The following is a 19,541-nucleotide window of genomic DNA, read 5'->3' on the forward strand; positions in this document are numbered from 1 at the left end:
GTGGCTCCATGAGCTGCAGGCGGTTCCGAGGCATGGCTCGTCGAGCTTCAGGTGGTTCCGAGGTGTGGCTCCTCGAGCTGCAGGCGGTTCTGAGCCGTGGCTCCTTGAGCTACAGGCGGTTCCGAGGCGTGGCTCCTTGAGCTGCATGTGGTTCCGAGGCGTGGCTCATTGAGCTGCAGGCGGTTCCGAGGCATGGCTCCTCGAGCTGCAGGCGGTTACGAGGCATGGCTCCTTGAGCTGCAGGCGGTTCCGAGGCGTGGCTCCTCGAGCTGCAGGCGGTTCCAGGCCGTGGCTCCTCGAGCTGCAGGCGGTTCCGAGGCATGGCTCCTCGAACTGCAGGCGGTTCCAGGCCGTGGCTCCCCGAGCTGCAGGCAGTTCCGAGGCATGGCTCCTCGAGCTGCGGGAGGGCCCGAGGCGTGGCTCCTCGAGCTGCAGGCGGTTCCGAGGCATGGCTCCTCGAGCTGCAGGAGGGCCCGAGGCGTGGCTCCTCGAGCTGCAGGCGGTTCCGAGGCATGGCTCCTCGAGCTACAGGAGGGCCCGAGGCGTGGCTCCTCGAGCTGCAGGCGGTTCCGAGGCGTGGCTCCTCGAGCTGCAGGCGGTTCCGATGCCTGGCTCCTCGAGCTGCAGATGGTTCCAGGCCATGGCTCCTCGAGCTGCAGGCGGTTCCGAGGTGTGGCTCCTCGAGCAGCAGGAGGGCCCGAGGCGTGGCTCCTCGAGCTGCAGGCGGTTCTGATGCCTGGCTCCTCGAGCTGCAGATGGTTCCGAGGCTTGGCTCCTGGAGCAGCAGGCGGTTCCGAGGCATGGATCCTCGAGCAGCAGGCGGTTCCGAGGCATGGATCCTCGAGCTTCAGGCAGTTCCGGGCCATGGATCCTCGAGCTGCAGGCGGTTCCAGGCCGTGGCTCCTCGAGCTGCAGGCGGTTCCGAGGCATGGCTCCTCGAGCTGCGGCAGGGCCCGAGGCGTGGCTCCTCGAGCTGCAGGCAGTTCCGAGGCATGGCTCCTCAAGCTGCGGGAGGGCCCAAGGCGTGGCTCCTCGAGCTGCAGGCGGTTCCGAGGCATGGCTCCTCGAGCTGCAGGAGGGCCCGAGGCGTGGCTCCTTGAGCTGCAGGCGGTTCCGAGGCATGGCTCCTCGAGCTGCAGGAGGGCCCGAGGCGTGGCTCCTCGAGCTGCAGGAGGGCCCGAGGCGTGGCTCCTCGAGCTGCAGGCGGTTCCGAGGCGTGGCTCCTCGAGCTGCAGGCGGTTCCGATGCCTGGCTCCTCAAGCAGCAGGAGGGCCCGAGGCGTGGCTCCTCGAGCTGCAGGCGGTTCCGAGGCGTGGCTCCTCGAGCTGCAGGCGGTTCTGATGCCTGGCTCCTCGAGCTGCAGATGGTTCCAGGCCATGGCTCCTCGAGCTGCAGATGGTTCCAGGCCATGGCTCCTCGAGCAGCAGGCGGTTCCGAGGCTTGGCTCCCCGAGCTGCAGGCGGTTCCGAGGCTTGGCTCCTGGAGCTGCAGGCGGTTCCGAGTTGGATCCTCGAGCTTCAGGCAGTTCCGGGCCATGGATCCTCGAGCTGCAGGCGGTTCCAGGCCGTGGCTCCTCGAGCTGCATGTGGTTCCGAGGCGTGGCTCCTCGAGCTGCAGGAGGTTCTGGCCATGGCTTCTGCCTGACTGCTATTTAAATATGGAGTCCAGATAGGACAGTTGACTCAAACATCCAGTCCACCCTGCAATGTAAAGCGCCGGGAAACTCCCGGCTGCATAATTAATGAGCGCCAAACAGTTGGTACGGGTTTTAAATGGAACCGCCAACAAAGAAAAAACTGAAATCGGGAACAAAACTGATTTCCTATGGTATGGCTTTGTTAATTATGCAAATACAAAATGGATGCTAAGCCTATGTGCGCTTTGTGCAAGCAGGTACAGGCAAATGAGAGTTGAAACCCCTCAAAACCTAAGGCATGGCAAGTTCGAGGACAAACCTCTTGATTTTTTTCAAAGGATGCAGTGAGAACCTAAATCATTAGCTGAAGTCCAAAGCAGAAATATAACACTGAATGACAAAGCCAAGTGAAATTATGAGGGCCAAGCAGGCTCACCTGTCGCATTAAAGGTAAGTGGAAATGATGTGTCGTGGCAACAGGCCGGCGTGGGCCGCGAAGGTCGGCCGGCGTGGGCCGCGAAGGCCGGCCGGCGTGGGCCGCGAAGGCCGGCCGGCGTGGGCCGCGAAGGCCGGCCGGCGTGGGCCCCGAAGGCCGGCCGGCGTGGGCCCCGAAGGCCGGCCGGCGTGGGCCCCGAAGGCCGGCCGGCGTGGGCCCCGAAGGCCGGCCGGCGTGGGCCCCGAAGGCCGGCCGGCGTGGGCCCCGAAGGCCGGCCGGCGTGGGCCCCGAAGGCCGGCCGGCGTGGGCCCCGAAGGTCTGCCGGCGTGGGCCCCAAAGGTCGGCCGGCATGGGCCCCAAAGGTCGGCCGGCATGGGCCCCAAAGGTCGGCCGGTTGGTAAAAGTGGGTCCCGGAAAAAAAAGTTTGAAAAATATAGGCTAGAGGGTAAAGATAACAACTCACTCCAGTCCTCTGGCAACCAGAAGATCTGCAAGGGTAGTAGGACCCAGCTGAAGATTCAACGGTCAGTCAAACGTTTGTATTCCTCCTGTGATATTTAATTCCAATTTCCGTTAGGGGCCAAAGAAATCTAGTCTGTAGCTTCAGCGTTGAGAAATTTGCAGCAGCACTTTCAGTTCCTGCCATTCTGTCAGAAGACATGGGGAAATCCCAATACACCTAAGCTTCAACTGGAGTAGAACACTTTGGGATAGCCTTCTTGAAAATTCTGACAACTTTACAGTGTAGATCATGTGCATGGCTCAGTATACCAGCAAGAAAGCAGGAAGAAGCCACAGCTCAATATAATTTTTTGCTACTGTTCTAGTAATTGCTGTACTATCCTCAAAAAGTAAACTCTGAAAAAATATTTCAGAGCCTGCAATTTTGACAAAATCGATAAAGGACATTTTCAAAAGCACCCTTTATAGTAAAATAGCATCATGGTTGGATATGTACCTGACTTCAGATGATCACTGAATTCTGTTCATGCCTAGGGAGTGGAATATTGATAATTAAATTGTGAATTATTTATTGCTTCTTCATGCGCATGCAAAGAAGAACTATGTGGGTGTGAGAGTGATACAGAGGTAGTATGTGAATGAGGACTGTGTAGGTGTAAGACTAATTAATTGGATGTGCGTAGGTGGATAATTGATTGGATTTTCATTCAGTGAGTGACTCTAAGCGTAGCTGATGTTGATAACTGAGTAGATTGACAGGAGTTTGGATGAATGACTTTTCAAACTAGGGAATATAATGCAGATGATTTGTAGGGCGACTGTAAACTTGACATTTGCGATTGACCAAAGACAACTCATGACAAAGGAAATAACCTTCCAAAAAATGAAGGGTTGTCAGACTTGTTCAGCAGCCGATTTGAATAATTCTGTATTTTAAATCACATTGTCATCAGCGCGGTAGCATAGTGGTTAGCACAATTGCTTCACAGCTCCAGAGTCCCAGGTTCGATTCCCAGCTTGGGTCACTGTCTGTGCGGAGTCTGCACGTTCTCCCCTTATGTGCGTGGGTTTCCTCTGGGTGCTCCGGTTTCCTTCCACAGTCCAAAGACGTGCAGGTTAGGTGGATTGGCCATGATAAATTGCCCTTAGTGACCAAAAAGGGTAGGAGGGGTTATTGGGTTATGGGGATAGTGTGGAAGTGAGGGCTTAAATGGGTCGGTGCAGACTCGATGGGCCGAATGGCCTCCTTCTGCACTGTATGTTCTATGTTCTATATTACCAAAGAGTAATATAATAAGTGCAGTTCATCATTACATGTATGGCATAAAGTTAAGGACTGTCTGGAGTGTGAATTATAGTTTGAATCCAACATTTGTAAGCTACATATTTCAGTGATAAGAAATTAGCACCAGAAGATTTTAAAAACAGAGAGGTGTTAATGGTTTAGCTCTGCTGCTTCTTTCAGCATTAATTTTTCTCTTGGATGTTCCTTCCTCACCATTCTCCCTTTCCTTTCTGAAAATTTTCACTCCTTGTGGGATATTGTTGCATGTGCTGAATATGCTTTGATGCCATAACCTGAGCGCATTTAAAGTTTTGGAAGCTTTTCTAACTGAAAGGTGGAGAGAAAGAGGTCACAGCCAAGCTCAATCCTGCCCTCACCCAATGGGTATGTATGAATTTCTATCAAGGATAACTAAAGACTGAAATTCTTGGGAGCTCTGACAGGGCTAGTGCTCCAGCTTCACAATAACTGATTTTCAAGCTAACATTTTGATGTTCAGTAGTGGGAAAGACTCAATTCAGAGAAATTAGTCACTTCAGAAACAAGGCAAACAGCATGCAACATTGTAGTTCCTATGATTGACCTGATGCACTCAACCATTTTGTAACACTTTCCACACCATGCAGTCAGGCACCTGGAAGAAACTCTCGCAACAATTCAATCAGTTAATCCACAGAGTAAGAGAGAGAAGCAGATCCAGGAGGCCCCAAGGATCAACATGAATGTATTTCTGGTTTTCTACATGGGTTGCTGATCTAATACAGAGTTGACAATGCAGTTTGCATTATTGTGAGAATGAAAATTTTCCAGAATGTCCAGTGCTATTTGCTAAAATAGCTAAGATTAAATGTTGACCAGCATGTCTCTCAGATTTATGGACCACATTTCAAGCCTTGAATATTTTGTAACAGTAGACATTGGTTTTGAAAACAAACCTCTGAAATATTTCACATTTGTTTTCCAACAGTGACTATTCAAGCTTTGCCCAACAACGTTGGAGTTCCTCTTTGTAGAATATTAATTATTTGCATACAACCAGCGAAAAGGTATTGTTGAGATGTTGAGCATAATATGGAGTCCACTGCAAGCCCAAATAACCATATCTGTGGTAGGTGGCTGTAGCTTGAGAAACTATGATTCATGGCTGCTGGACTGGAATCAGAGCTGCAGACATTGCAGGACACCTGGGAGGACAGTTATCTGGATGCATTGTTCCACGAGGTAGTTACACCCTTATGTTAAGCAGAACTTTAGAATTGGTCAATGATCAGGGTCAGGAGGGTGCGACTACAAGTCAGGCAGGAGGATCCAGTGTGTAGTGATGAAGGAGGGGACATGTTGCATGAGCAAACTGTCCATGGCACCATGGAGCAAGATGTCATTCAACTGGGGTGAGCAAAAAGGAATGTGGTAGTGATAGGAGACAGTATAGGCAGGGGAATAGATACCGTTCTCTGCAGCCGTAACCGGGAGCTCCGAAGCGTCTGTTGCTGGTCCAGTGCCAGGGTTAAGGACATTTCCTCGTGTTGGAGACAAACCTGGAGTGGAAGGATCCAATTGTTGTGGTCCATGTAGGAACCAACAACATAGGTAGAATGGGGAACGATGTACTGCTGAGACATTGGGGTCCAAGATAATATGTGGAGCTTCAAAGATAATAATCACTGGACTGTTACTCGAGCCACATGCCAATTGGCATAGGATCAAACAGACTACAAAACTAAGCATGTGGCCGACTGTGGGCATTTTGATTCCTTCTGCATTGGCACCAGTACTCAGGATAGGAGGAGCTATTCCTTTGGAATGGGTTCCGCTTAAAGTGGGTTGAGATCAGTGTCCTGGCGAATGGTATAATTAGGGCTGTCTATCAGGCTTTAAAGTAAAAGGTGGGTGGGGACGGTATGATTGATAGAAGTTGGGGTAACAAAGCAGTGTTGTCATTTGGATAAAGACAAACAGGAACAGGAAGGTACAGAGAGTTTGATGGTAATTGTGCATCAGCTAATTCTATGCTAATAATGATGAAAAGAATAACATTAAACTAATTTTATCCAAATCGGCAAAGGTGGTCTGGAGGATGAGTTTGTAGAATGTTTTTGTGGCAGTTTCCAGGAGCAATATGTTGTGAACTAAGTTGGATTAATGCTATCTGAGATTTAATACTGTGCAATGAGGTAGGGTTAATTAGTAATCTCATAGGAAATAATCTGCCTGGAAGAAGAGATCATAATATAATAGAATTCCATATTAAATTTGAAAGTCACTGACACCTGTCCCAAACAAGAATTTTATTTGCTTAAAATAAGGAAACAGGTTATCAAGTTTTTCATCTTGAACTCATTTCATTCAGCCCATTTTATCAACATTTTTCATCATACACTCATCTCACTCAGCTTGCAAGAATTTACCAGCTATAACAGGGGAACAACAATTTATAATGCATGACAAGTGATTGATTGATTGGCAAGTGGACTCTAATCGTGGAGGTGTTGCCATGGAGAATGCAGCACAAAAGAGGTAACTGTCCAGCTTTGTCAAATTCAAACTGGCAGGGCAGTACAGGTCAATTCTGATTGATTTTGACATGAATGGGCATGTTCATTTTGTATACAAAGGACAGGCTGTGTGTGTGACTATATGTGGCATCTAGCGTGTCCAAGATAGGCACACTGCGAGTCCAACTGACAATCTTAAATTGGTTTTCCCACTCGTGTGTGGTAGGGCAGCACGGTAGCACAAGTGGATAGCACTGTGCCAGGGTCCCAGGTTCGATTCCCCGCTGGGTCACTGTCTGTGCAGAGTCTGCACGTTCTCCCCGTGTCTGCTCCGGTTTCCTTCCTGGATTGGCCATGATAAATTGCCCTGGAGGATTACTGGAAGGAGGTGTTTAGGTGAATCTCTAAAGTGGTGACGTGAAACTGGACCCTGGGGAGGCCATATTCGTGGTGTTGGATCACCCGGGGTTGGAAACAGGTGCAGAGGCCCGTTGATCGCCCGAAGGCGAATCCTGTTAGGGTGGAGAGGTTGATCTCCACCCTAACATGTGCCCTAGCGTGACGGGGGGACCTGCTGGAATTCTTGACGCTTGAAAAGGTCAAATTTGAACTGAGGGGAAGGATGGAGGGGTTGTACAATTCATGGGCTTTATTCATTATGCACTTTTGAGAATTGGATCACATCGAACACTGTCAGTGAATTGAGCAATTGTTTCAGTTCAGATGACAGTGAAGAAAATAAAACTTTATTTGCTGTGAGTGCAAAAATACTGTCATTGAAGTGAATTAAAGAAAGATTCACCATAATGATTTAAATGTCAAGACCTCCATTTGGAGGTGGATCGGCCACGCTAAATTGCCCTTTAATTGGAACAAAAAATAATTGGACGCTCTAAATTTATTTTTTTTAAAAGCAATGTTGCCTCAAAGTGCCAGGAACCCGGGTTCAATTCTGGCCTTGGGTGACTGTTTGCGTGGGTTTCCTTCGAGTGTTCCGGTGTCCTCCCACAGTCCAAAGATGCGCAGGTTAGGTAGATTGGCCATGCCAATGTCGTTGCCTGTCAGGGAACATACTGAGCATTGTTTCCCCTGGCTGGGGAATTTTGAAGAAGAGTGAACATTTTTAAGATAAGGGGCCAATCGTTCGGGACTGAGAGGAGGAGAAATTTCTTCACTGAAAGGGTTGTGAACCTTTGGAATTCTTTATCTGAAAGGGTTGTGGTTCCATCATTTAATATATTTAAGGCTCAGACAGGCAGGTTTATGGTCTCTCAAGGGATCATAGGATATGGAAGGCAGGTAGGAAAGTAGAGTTGAGGGCAATGATCAACCGTGAATGGCAAAGCAGGCTCAAGAGGACATAAGATCCACACCTGCTCCAATTTCTTGTTATGTTCTTATAAATGCCAATTTAGTTTTCCAGTGCCTTCCAAATGGAGGTCTTGACATTTAAATCATTATTGTGCATCTTTATTTAATTCACTTCAATGACAGTATTTGCACTTACAGCAAATAAAGTTTTATTTTCTTCACCGTCATCTGAACTGAAATAATTGCTCAATTCACTGACAATATTAATTTATCATATTGATGATGTGCTTGAGAAACATTTTTGCTTAAAACCAGATTGAACATAGAAACTATTTACTTGAATTTGATCAAAACCACAATTATTCCATGTAAAATCAGTACAGAAGAGCTATTCTGATACATTAATTCATTAAGGAAGATATACCCACTTGCAGATCTGTAATCGACACTCTATGAGACTCCACTGTTGGTCGACGAGGCAACCGAGGAGAAGAATGGGGTGATGTAATCGGAGAATATGGCAAAGAAGGATAAATATAACGTCCATTCATGACTGTACCACTGGCAGATGATTGAGTTAAATTGGATCTTTCTTGAAGGGATAGCTTCCGATTAGACATATTTAGTTTGACTCGGGGTTGTCGGACATCTTCTGATTGAGCTCTTTCTAATCGTCCCAAAGCCTTATCACAGGACATTCTGACCACTTCATTACTCTCTTGCATAGGTTCATCTTCCAGCATTTCTTCTTCGTTTTGTCCTAGTTCACTGTCAGTAGTACTCTGATCATATTCGGTCACAATGATGAAAGACTCCATGCCTAAGTTAATGGTCAAGGATGACAGACTACAACTAATATCTAGCTGCTCTTCATTGTTGTTGCCACATTGCTCTTCCCTGCTTGTAGGCCTTTTGGTAGCAGATCTGCTCGAGACACATGATGACATGGTGCTTCTCCTTGATTTATCCACATGGATAGGTCATGTGACCTTGAGCTACCTATAAAAATAATATAAACTGGTTCAGAAAAACATTTCAAACACATTGGCTTTTACATGAATTGTCCAATGAGAACATACTACCACTATTAAAGGCTTAAACACTCTCCAACTTCAATACACCAGTTAGAAAAAAGTCACACTTCGTATCCCGGCCTTGGGTCACCGTCCCATGTGGAGTTTGCACATTCTCTGCAAGTCTGCGTGGGTTTCACCCCCACAACTCAAAGATGTGCAGGTTAGGTAGATTGGCCACACTAAATTGGCCCTTAATTGAAAAAAAAATAATTGGGTACTCTAAATTTATAAAAAAAGAAAAAAAAGTTACATTCAGTTGCTCAAACTTAAGTCATAAAATAATCAACGGAACGGAGATAGGCACTGTGGCCAGATAAACAAAATATTGGATACAGTAAGATCAGACTAAAAAATTGAACAAAAGATTGTAGACATGGTCTTCTATGTCAACAATCAGGGAATGGTCCACAATTATAATTGGTCCGCTGAGGGATACTCGAGGAAGATTTACAGAAGATTCATGAGATATTAAGTACGTATCACAATGCAGCGAACCAGAGCACCAGCCTGGGCAGGATTCATGGAGACCCTGGACTGCCCAAATGTCAGATTACCACCTCTTTCCCCCCTGTGGGAGGAACCCAGAGCACCTGAAGGAAACCCATCCAGACATGGGGAGAATGTTCAAAGTCCGCACAGACAGTCACCCAAGAGCAGAATTCAACCTGGGTCCCTGGCACTGTGAGGCAGCAGTACTAACCACTGTGTTTCCTCTGGGTGTTTTGGTTTCTTCCCACAGTCCAAAGATGCGCAAATTAGTTGGATTAGCCTTGCTAAATTGCCCCTTAGTGTTAAACGGTTAGATGGGGTTATGGGCAGCGCCGGCCCTAGGGTTGCTGGCGCCCCGGGCAAGCTGAACTTCGGCGCCCTTGGGGGGGGGGGGGGGGGGGGGGGGCCCGAGGGGGGGGGGGGGGGGCAGAGGAGGGGGGGCCGAGGCCGAGGGGGGGGGCGAGGCCGAGGGGGGGGGGGGCAGGCGGGGCCGAGGGGGGGGGGGGGGGGCAGACCCGGGGGGGGGGGGGGGGCAGACCCGAGGGGGGGGGGGCAGACCCGAGGGGGGGGGGGCAGACCCGAGGGGGGGGGGGGGGGGGAGACCCGAGGGGGGGGGGGGCAGACCCGAGGGGGGGGGGCGGGGGCAGACCCGAGGGGGGGGCAGACCCGAGGGGGGGCGGGCGGGGGGGCGGGCGGGGGGAGCGGACCGAGGGGCGGACCGCCCTGGGGGAGGGCGGCCACCGCGCATGCGCTGGTTGGTATCGGCCCAACTGCGCATGCGCGGGACCAGAGTCTCTGGCGCCCCCTAGCACATGGCGCCCCGGGCGACTGCCCGAGTTGCCGGTGCCTTGAGCCGGCCCTGGTTATGGGTGTAGGGTGCTCTTTCAGAGTGTCATTATGAACTCCACTGCAATGATTCTATAAACACTAATCAAAAAGCCCTGGTGCGCTTTTAAAAGCTTGTGACAGTAATCTAAATTAAACATACAAATATTTTTTAGCATGCCCCATGTAAAATTATATAACGTTGTGCAGATTTCACAGATTTAAAACAAATAACCAAACCTATGTTTACTTATAAATAATCACCTTTAATCATAAAAAAATTAAAAATGACTTTAAAAGAATTAACAATAGAGTAATGCATGTTTAAAACAGCATAAAAAACATCTACATGCTTTAAAAACACTTATTAAAAAAGTTAGCTGTAATTTTCTATCTAAATTTATTGTTTAAATGCTCCTTAATTGGTGTTACAAAGTTGACCGCATCCTAAGGGGGCACGGTTACATTTCCCCTGCACAGCGCTGGAACCTGCGCACACCAGGGTTCTGGAGGCCCCAGGCTACCGCACAGAAAGGAAGGTTTTTTGCATCATCGGAGCGCAGGTATGTGCGCACATTTCTCTTTTAAAGTCGGCTGCCCGGGGCTTCCCCCCCGCTAGAAGGAAGTTACAGGCCTATATGTTTAAACATCGGTTCGCTTTTGGGCTCATCTCCCAGATTTTTTGTCAGGGTTTGCTCCCTTAACTTTGTATTCTCCTGAGACTCCAAGGTACTGGAGGGATCTACCCAAAGCTGGGAGTTTAGGTCAGGTATGCCAAGTTGTGGGGTAGTACGGTGGCACAGTGGTTACCACTACTGTCTCACGGTGCCGAGGACCTGGGTTTGATCCTGGCCCCGGGTCGCTGTCCATGTGGAGTTTGCACATTCGGCCTGTGTGTGCGTGGGTCTCACCCCCACAACCTCACAAAGGAAAATGTCAAAATAGATAAGTCCCCTGGGCCAGATGGGATTTATCCTAGGATTCTCTGGGAAGCCAGGGAGGAGATTGCAGAGCCTTTGTCCTTGATCTTTATGTCGTCTTTGTCGACAGGAATAGTGCCGGAAGACTGGAGGATAGCAAATGTTGTCCCCTTGTTCAAGAAGGGGAGTAGAGACAACCCTGGTAATTATAGACCTGTGAGCCTTACTTCGGTTGTGGGTAAAATGTTGGAAAAGGTTATAAGAGATAGGGTTTATAATAATCTTGAAAAGAACAAGTTGATTAGCGATAGTCAACACGGTTTTGTGAAGGGTAGGTCATGCCTCACAAACCTTATTAAGTTTTTTGAGAAGGTGACCAAACAGGTAGATCAGGGTAAAGCTGTTGATGTGGTGTATATGGATTTCAGTAAGGCGTTTGATAAGGTTCCCCACGGTAGGCTATTGCAGAAAATAAGGAAGTATGGAATTGAAGGTGATTTAGCGGTTTGGATCAGTAATTGGCTAGCTGAAAGAAGACAGAGGGTGGTGGTTGATGGCAAATGTTCATCCTGGAGTTCAGTTACTAGTGGTGTACCGCAAGGATCTGTTTTGGGGCCACTGCTGTTTGTCATTTTTATAAATGACCTGGAAGAGGGTGTAGAAGGATGGGTTAGTAAATTTGCAGATGACACGAAGGTCGGTGGAGTTGTGGATAGTGCTGAAGGATGTTATAGGATACAGAGGGACATAGATCAGCTGCAGAGCTGGGCTGAGAGGTGGCAGATGGAGTTTAATGCGGAAAAGTGTGAGGTGGTTCACTTTGGAAGGAGTAACAGGCATGCAGAATACTGGGCTAATGGCAAGATTCTTGGTAGTGTAGATGAACAGAGAGATCTCGGCATCCAGGTACATAAATCCCTGAAAGTTGCCACCCAGGTTAATAGGGCTGTTAAGAAGGCATATGGTGTGCTAGCCTTTATAAGCAGGGGGATTGAGTTTCGGAACCACAAGGTCATGCTGCAGCTGTACATAACTCTGGTGCGGCCGCACCTGGAGTACTGCGTGCAGTTCTGGTCACCACATTATAGGAAGGATGTGGAAGCTTTGGAAAGGGTTCAGAGGAGATTTACTAGGATGTTGCCTGGTATGGAGGGAAGGTCTTACGAGGAAAGGCTCAGGGAATTGAGGTTGTTTTCGTTAGAGAGGAGAAGGCTGAGAGGTGACTTAATAGAGACATATAAGATAGTCAGAGGGTTAGATAGGGTGGACAGTGAGAGTCTTTTTCCTCGGATGGTGATGACCAACACGAGGGGACATAGCTTTAAATTGAGGGGTGAGAGATATAGGACAGATGTCAGAGGCAGTTTCTTTACTCAGAGAGTAGTAGGGGTGTGGAACGCCCTGCCTACAACAGTAGTAGACTCGCCAACTTTAAGGGCATTTAAGTGGTCACTGGATAGACATATGGATGAAAATGGAATAGTGTAGGTCAGATAGGCTTCAGATGGTTTCACAGGTCGGCGCAACATCGAGGGCCGAAGGGCCCGTACTGCGCTGTAGTGTTCTATGTTCTATGTTCTAACCTAAAGATGTGCAGGTTAGGTAGATTGGCCAAGCTAAATTGTCACTTAATTGGAAAAAAAATTGGGTACTCTAAATTTAAAAAGAATGCCAAGGTGTGTCCACATACCAGTTGGGTTGGGCCTGCACATCTGGGGGCTGTGGTGAATGTAACTTAGTAATTCACACTGTATTTACCAATACCATTGTAAGCGCAGTAGCATTATCCGACCACTGGGGGAGTAGCTCTGTGAATGCTCAGGAGTTTGTACAGGGCTCCACCCTTGGCTCCGCCCACGACTCCTCCCCCTGGACTACTGTATAAATACCCTCGTCCAGAGCCAGCCTGCAGTTCATCGAGAGTTCATCGGGTAACAGGCTGGCTCTGTAGTAAGTAGATTAAAACCACTGTTCATATCTTAAAGCACGTGTCTTGTGAATTGATGGTTCCATCAGGGGCCAAAGCTGTTCTGAGCTCCTCTGAAAGTTTAGCCTGGGACTGAGACATGCCCAGTTTCTGTTTTATGCCACGAGAATGGGCAACACGGTAGCCTTGTGGATAGCACAATTGCTTCACAGCTCCAGGGTCACAGGTTCGATTCCAGCTTGGGTCACTGTCTGTGTGGAGTCTGCATATCCTCCCAGTGTGTGCATGGGTTTCCTCCGGGTGCTCCGGTTTCCCCCCACAGTCCAAAGATGTGCAGGTTAGGTAGATTGGCCATGATAAATTGCCCTTAGTGTCCAAAATTGCCCTTAGTGTTGGGTGGGGTTACTGGGTTATGGGGATAAAGTGGAGGTGTTGACCTTGGGTAGGGTGCTCTTTCCAAGAGCCGGTGCAGACTCGATGGGCCGAATGGCCTCCTTCTGCACTGCAAATTCTGATATCTATGATAATGCACAGTTGAGGATTTGATGATTATGGGGCTGGTACTGACAAGAGGAGACTTACATATTTGGTTCTCTTTTTCACGCTGCTGGTAACAAGTGGGTTGAAAACTAGCACACAAAGTGGAAAGAATGTAAATTCTCTTCACTCGCACTAAACGCATTGCATCAACCATCCCATATGACTTACATTCGCTCAAAACACTCACACACTCCCTCCATCAGCTCGCTCATGCAGAAGGACTCTAGATCATAGAGCCAAGCGCATTCCACAAGGCAGCACAGTTAGCACTGTTGCCTCACAAAGCTAGGGACCCAGGTTCAATTCTGGCCTTGGGTGAATGTCTGTGTTATTACAATCCCGGACCAGACCCCAAGACTAGGGTACTGGACAGAAACACCAATATTTTATTTCAATTTTGTAAGACTGAGGAAAGGATACCTCGCTCCAGGAGTGATTTCACACAAACGTTATTAACACAGTATTAAAATATCTTTAATATCACACCAGATAATCACCCCTTAACCAATGCTAATCAATACAGTGACACAATCACCCTTAACTGCTATCTTTATTTCCATTCAAACAACAAAATCATCTCTGGTTCCAATCCACTTTTAAATGCAGTTAGCAGACTCAGGAATACTTGGTGTAAAGAGATGTGTTGAATACTCCACTTTGAAAGAGATCTTTTGAGCCTACTTTAAAGAAAGAGACCCTGTCAGAATAATGCAGAATCTCTGGCTGTATTTCTCCAGAAACACTCTCAGCTCACCTTCCAGCCAAAAGCGAACACTTTGAAAACATGACTGCTTCAACCCTTGGCTCCTGCCATTAACTACATCATCTTACTATACTGAACACAATGGGCGAAATTCTCCGACCCCCAGTAGGGTCGGAGAATCGCCCAGGGCCGCCGAAAATCCCGTCACCGCCATGTCCACAATTCTCCCACCCGCAAAAAGTCGGTATGCCACCAATCCCGCCCCCCGCCTCAGAGAATGGCGGGGGCCGGCGGGAGGCTACGGGTTTGTGTCCTGCCGTTATTCTCCGGCCCGCATGGGCCGAAGTCCCACCGAAGTGGCCACGGGTCACGTCGGCGTTAATCAGAACTGGTATTTAACGGCGTCAACCAGTGCTGATGGTTGACGCCGTTCATCGTGGAGGTGGTTGACAGGCCGGGGGGTGTGGAGAGAAAGCACAGAGTGCGGGTGCCGGTGGCTTGGGGGGAGAGAAAGAAATCAGAGAGTGAGTGCCGGTGGGTTGGGGAGGGGGGGGATCACAGAGTGTGGGTGCCGGTGGGTTTGGGGGGGGAAATCACAGAGTGCGGGTGCCGGTGGGTTGGGGGGGGGGGGGGGGGGAGGAGAGAGATCACAGAGTGCGGGTGCCGGTGGGTTGGGGGGAGAGGGAGAGATCAGAGTGTGAGTGCTGGTGGGTTGGGGGGGGGGGGGGGGGGGGGGGTGTCACAGACTGCGGGTGCCGGTGGGTTGGGATATCACAGAGTGCGGGTGGGTTGGGGGGGGGGGGGGGGAAAGAGAGGGGATCACAGAATGCGGGTGCCGGTGGGTTGGGGTGGGGCCTCTTTTGTGTCGTCACGCCGGGAGGCGTTGATTACGTCGCCCGACGTCAGCAGGTGACGTCGACGTGAATGGAGTAACGCCGCTGCTGGCCCATTCGGGCCTGGAGAATACGCGATGTTTCGACGCCGGAGTCATCAGCGCCGTTTTTGGCACCGGATCCCGGTCACCGGAGAATTTCGCCCAATGTCTCTAATCAACAACTCTGCAGGACACCCTCTTACGTGTCTTACGCTCTTACGTTTACGATGCTGTAATCACGCCTCTTGCATCCATGAAGCCTGGCTGCCTTGTAAACCAGAATTTTTACAAACACTAATGACGCAGTCATACACACACGAGCTGAAGTTTTTAAACCCTTACTGTACCAACTACATATACCTGAAATTCCAACATTCATCACAGTGTGGAGTTTGCACATTCTCCCTGTGTTGGTTTCCTCTGAGTGCTCTGCTTTCCTCCCGCAATCCAAAAACATGCAGGTTAGGTGGATTGGCCATGCTAAATTACCCCTTAGTGTCCAAATATGTGCATGTTAGGTGGGGTTACAGGGATGAGGTAGGCCTAGGTAGGGAGTTCTTACAGAGGGTCAGTACAGATTTGATGGGCCAAATGGCCTCCTCCTGCCACTATAGGGATCGATATCGATGTTCTATGGCACATGATATGTTCCACATCCCCCACCTGAGATCCAAGACAAATATGTGCCAAGACCAGGTCAGAGATTTCTCTACCCTGACAGTGCCACACCAGCACTCCATACTGAACAACATGTTCTGCGGCAAATGGACACCTTGCACACCTGCAGAGTTTGGTTTCACCATTAGCATCAGGAACACAAATGTCATGGTCCAGGATGTTGCCATCTATCAGCATTGACAATGAGACGTTGAAGATGATTGGCAGCTTCTCATCTCTAGACTCCAAAATCACCAGTGATTTTCCACATAATGCTGAAATCAACATATGCATCATTAAAGCTGCAGCTGTTATGCCCAATGCACCACAAAAGCTACAGCTGTTATGTCCAAGCTAAGTAAGTACAGAACAGCAACCTTACTGAGAACACCAAACTGTCAGTCTACCAAGCTTACATCCTCAGGGCACTCATCTATAGTGGTGAGTCCTGGACTACATATTCTAGACAGGAGAAAAGGCTGAACAGTTTTCACCTTTGCTGTCTCAGGCATATCCTTGGCATCCCTTGGCAGGACAAGGTCACCAACTCAGAGGTCCTGGAGCATGCTGATTCAGCACAAGCACATTGACAAGCTAACATTATCTGTACTGGCTTGTCTATATTTATTGAATGGATGATGGCCAAATATCCAAAGACTTTCTGTATGGTGAACCGGTCACTGGTTCACAACCTCCTGGGTGTCCATTCCTAGCCTTCCATAGCTCCACGACAAGGACACTCGCAAGCACATACGATGTTGATGGATAATGACACTGACAACTGGAAGCTAGTTTCTGATGACCATGACCCCTGGAGGTGACCATTGGAAGGGCATAGGAACTAGGTATTAGGAGCATAAGTAGGCAATTCAGCCCGTCGAGCCTGCTCCGCCATGGCTGATCTCTTTCTGGTCTCAAAGCCACCTCCCTACCTATTCCCAATATCCCTTTAATCCGTTTTTATCAGAAATATATCTATCTCCGTCTTGGAACCATTTAATGATTCAGACTCCATTGCACCATGGGGCAGCAGGTTCCACAAACTCATCACCCTCTGCAAGAGGTGGTGCTTCCTCATCTCAGTTTTAAATCTACCGTCTTTCAACCTATACCTGTGACCTCTTGTTCTAGATTGCCCCACAAGAGGGAACATTTTGTCTATATTTACTTTATCAATCTCTTTTAGTATTTTATATACCTCGATCAGATCCCCCCCCTCTATCCTTCTAAACTCCGGCGAGTGTAAGCCCAAACGGTTTACTCTTTCCTCATACGTCAACCCCTTCATCTTCAGAATCAATCTGCTGAGCCTCCTCTGAACTGCTTCCAATGCCACCACATCCTTCCTCAAATAAGGAAACCAAAACTGGACACAGTACTCCAGATGTGGTCTCACCAACACCCTATACAACTGCAACAATACTTCCCTACTTTTATACTCCAGTCGTTTTGCAATAAACTCTGACATTCCATTTACCTTTCTTATTACATGTTGTACCTGCATACAGACTTTCTGTTATTCATGAACAAAGACACCCAGATCCTTCTGCCCATATGCATTTTGAATCTGCTTTCCACTTAGATAATAATTTGCCTGGCTATTTTTTTGGCCGAAATGGATAACCTCACACTTATCCACATTAAACTCCATCTGCCAAATTTTGGCCCAATCTCCCAGCCTATCAATATCCATCCGTAAAACTTGTATCTCCTCTTCACTGCCTGCTTTCCCACCTACTTTAGTATCATCTGCAGTGGAGGAGGTGAACAGAAATGAAAAGCTCAGCTGGCCGAGAAGTGGGCCCAGAGAAAGTGAATCATGTGCTTTTTTAGCACACAGTCTTCCTCTACAGAGGCTGCAATGCTCGAGTGGTTACACTGCTGCCTTAAGGTCAATGTCCGTGTGGATTTTGCGCATTCTCCCTGTCTGTGCGGGTCTCACAGCCACAATACAAAAAGATGAGCAGGGTAGGTAAATTGGCCACTCTAAACCACCCCTTAATTGGAAATAAAGAACTGGGGACTCGAATGCTCGAGTGGTCAACACAAGTTGGCCACCATGGCCCAAACCATCATGGCCTCCTTCTGCACTGTAAATTCTATGATGTGCTAACACTGCTCTACAGTGTTAAAAGGTAATTTTCTAACCTTTAATCCATTCTCCGTGGCACAGTAAATCCAACTAATCTAACTGCCATTGGGTTAATCTTTAATTCTTGAAAATCTCATGAAGAATATGTTACGGTAACTATTATAAATATAATGAAGAACACGTCTTTTTAGAAATGCAAGTCATTAATTTAAAATGAAAGAACTTGAAATAAGGTATTTTGGGATCTGGTGATAATCTCTCTGGACTTGTAAGGGTTTCTGTAATTTTCTGTACCAACATTCTCAACCATAAATATGGGCTAAGAATATGTTGCTGCACAGGGTGCGATTAGGGTGACAGTGTTGTAGGAAAGATCAAATCATTCAGCATTTCTGCTCCCAGTTATCCAACAACACTGCTAGAAAATAGTCTTTATGTTGACGTCTGGAGAAGATAGTAGCAGGCTTACTGTTATTACTCCATCAAATACCCTGCTGACTCAAGTTTGGTTTCACAAATGAAGAATAGCTACAGGTATGGTGCTGAGGGTGCCTGGCATTCATGGAATTATCTCAACACAACAAGAACTTTCATTTATACAGCTTCTTTAATACAGTAAAACATCCCAAAGTGCCTCATAGCAGCATTATCAAACACAATTTGACACAACTACTGAAGAGCAAATGACCAAAAGCTTGGATGTTTGCTTTACGAGTGTTATGAAGTCCAATTTACCTTAAGAGTAAGAAAGGATGTCAGGAGCTTCAATTCCTGATAGACTTCAGAGTTTTCACACACATGCACAGCTCTTCATTTTCAAGTTCTTTGGGCCCAACTGTGATGAATGTAGGAATTTCAGATATTTTGTATTATAAGTATTTGGTGAAGTAAGGGTTAAAAGCCTGGGTTAGAGTTTGACTCCTGAAGTCATGTTTTAAAAGAATCATGGTTTGAAAGACAACCAAGCTTTTTGGAGCCAGAGATACAATTACTCATTGTGAATAGTTTGGGCGAATGCAATTCTCTTCTAATTAAGGGGATTCCCTGGGGAGCTAATTTGTTTTCAGCTTGGTGATGATGTCATTGCTGGGTGGAGCGAAGGCTTTTTGAGAAAGCATTTTCAGTTCAGTTCTGAGCTGAATGAAGCTGTGTCCACAGTTATGCTCTCACTGTAAGTTAGCTAAAAGAGATTAACAATATTTAAAGTAGTGCAGAATGCAGACTTCATTGAATTGACAGTGCAGGAGGCCATTCGGCACATCGAATGCACCGGCGCTTACGGAGTATCCTACTCAAGCCCACATCTCTACTCTATCCCCGTAACCCAATAACCCCCACATGTCTGAGAACAAGGGGGAGCTGAAACAAGTCAGTTGAAACAGCTTTGGTAGACATATAGCCAGAATTTCTGACAGGAGTCAGATCTTTTCTGTGAAGCAGTGTCAAAAGATCTTTCTCAAAGAATATCTCTTTAAGGCAATATATAGACTGTGTTAGTAATAAAGTTTGTTTCAATATACCATATTCCGGGCAGCATGGTGGCGCAGTGGGTTAGCCCTGCAGCCTCACGGCGCTGAGGTCCCAGGTTCGATCCCGGCTCTGGGTCAATGTCCATGTGGAGTTTGCACATTCTCCCCGTGTTTGCGTGGGTTTCGCCCCCACAACCCAAAGATGTGCAGGCTAGGTGGATTGGCCATGCTAAATTGCCCCTCAATTGGAAAAAATGAATTGGGTACACTAAATTTTAAAAGAAATATATACCATATTCCTAGTTATTTGTGCAATCACTCCTGGAGTATGAAGTATGCTTCCC

At 47.8% G+C, this 19,541-nt stretch overlaps 1 protein-coding gene across 5 annotated transcripts in view; it reads right to left on the minus strand.

Annotated features, from left to right (window-relative positions):
- Positions 1-19,541, minus strand: part of LOC119961836 (calcium/calmodulin-dependent protein kinase kinase 2-like) — a 131,968-nt gene that overhangs the window by 105,430 nt on the left and 6,997 nt on the right. For 4 of the 5 annotated variants that reach the window (XM_038789252.1, XM_038789242.1, XM_038789222.1 and 1 more), the window contains exon 2: positions 8,054-8,624. In XM_038789252.1, the coding sequence (XP_038645180.1) occupies positions 8,054-8,572 (519 nt within the window). In that variant the 5' untranslated portion in view covers positions 8,573-8,624. Of the gene's footprint in view, positions 1-8,053; positions 8,625-19,541 lie in introns of those variants that run through there. The other variant, XM_038789259.1, reaches the window with a different exon arrangement.

Source organism: Scyliorhinus canicula, chromosome 1 (genome assembly GCF_902713615.1).
Source record: "Scyliorhinus canicula chromosome 1, sScyCan1.1, whole genome shotgun sequence".
Taxonomy (NCBI): Eukaryota; Metazoa; Chordata; class Chondrichthyes; order Carcharhiniformes; family Scyliorhinidae; genus Scyliorhinus; species Scyliorhinus canicula.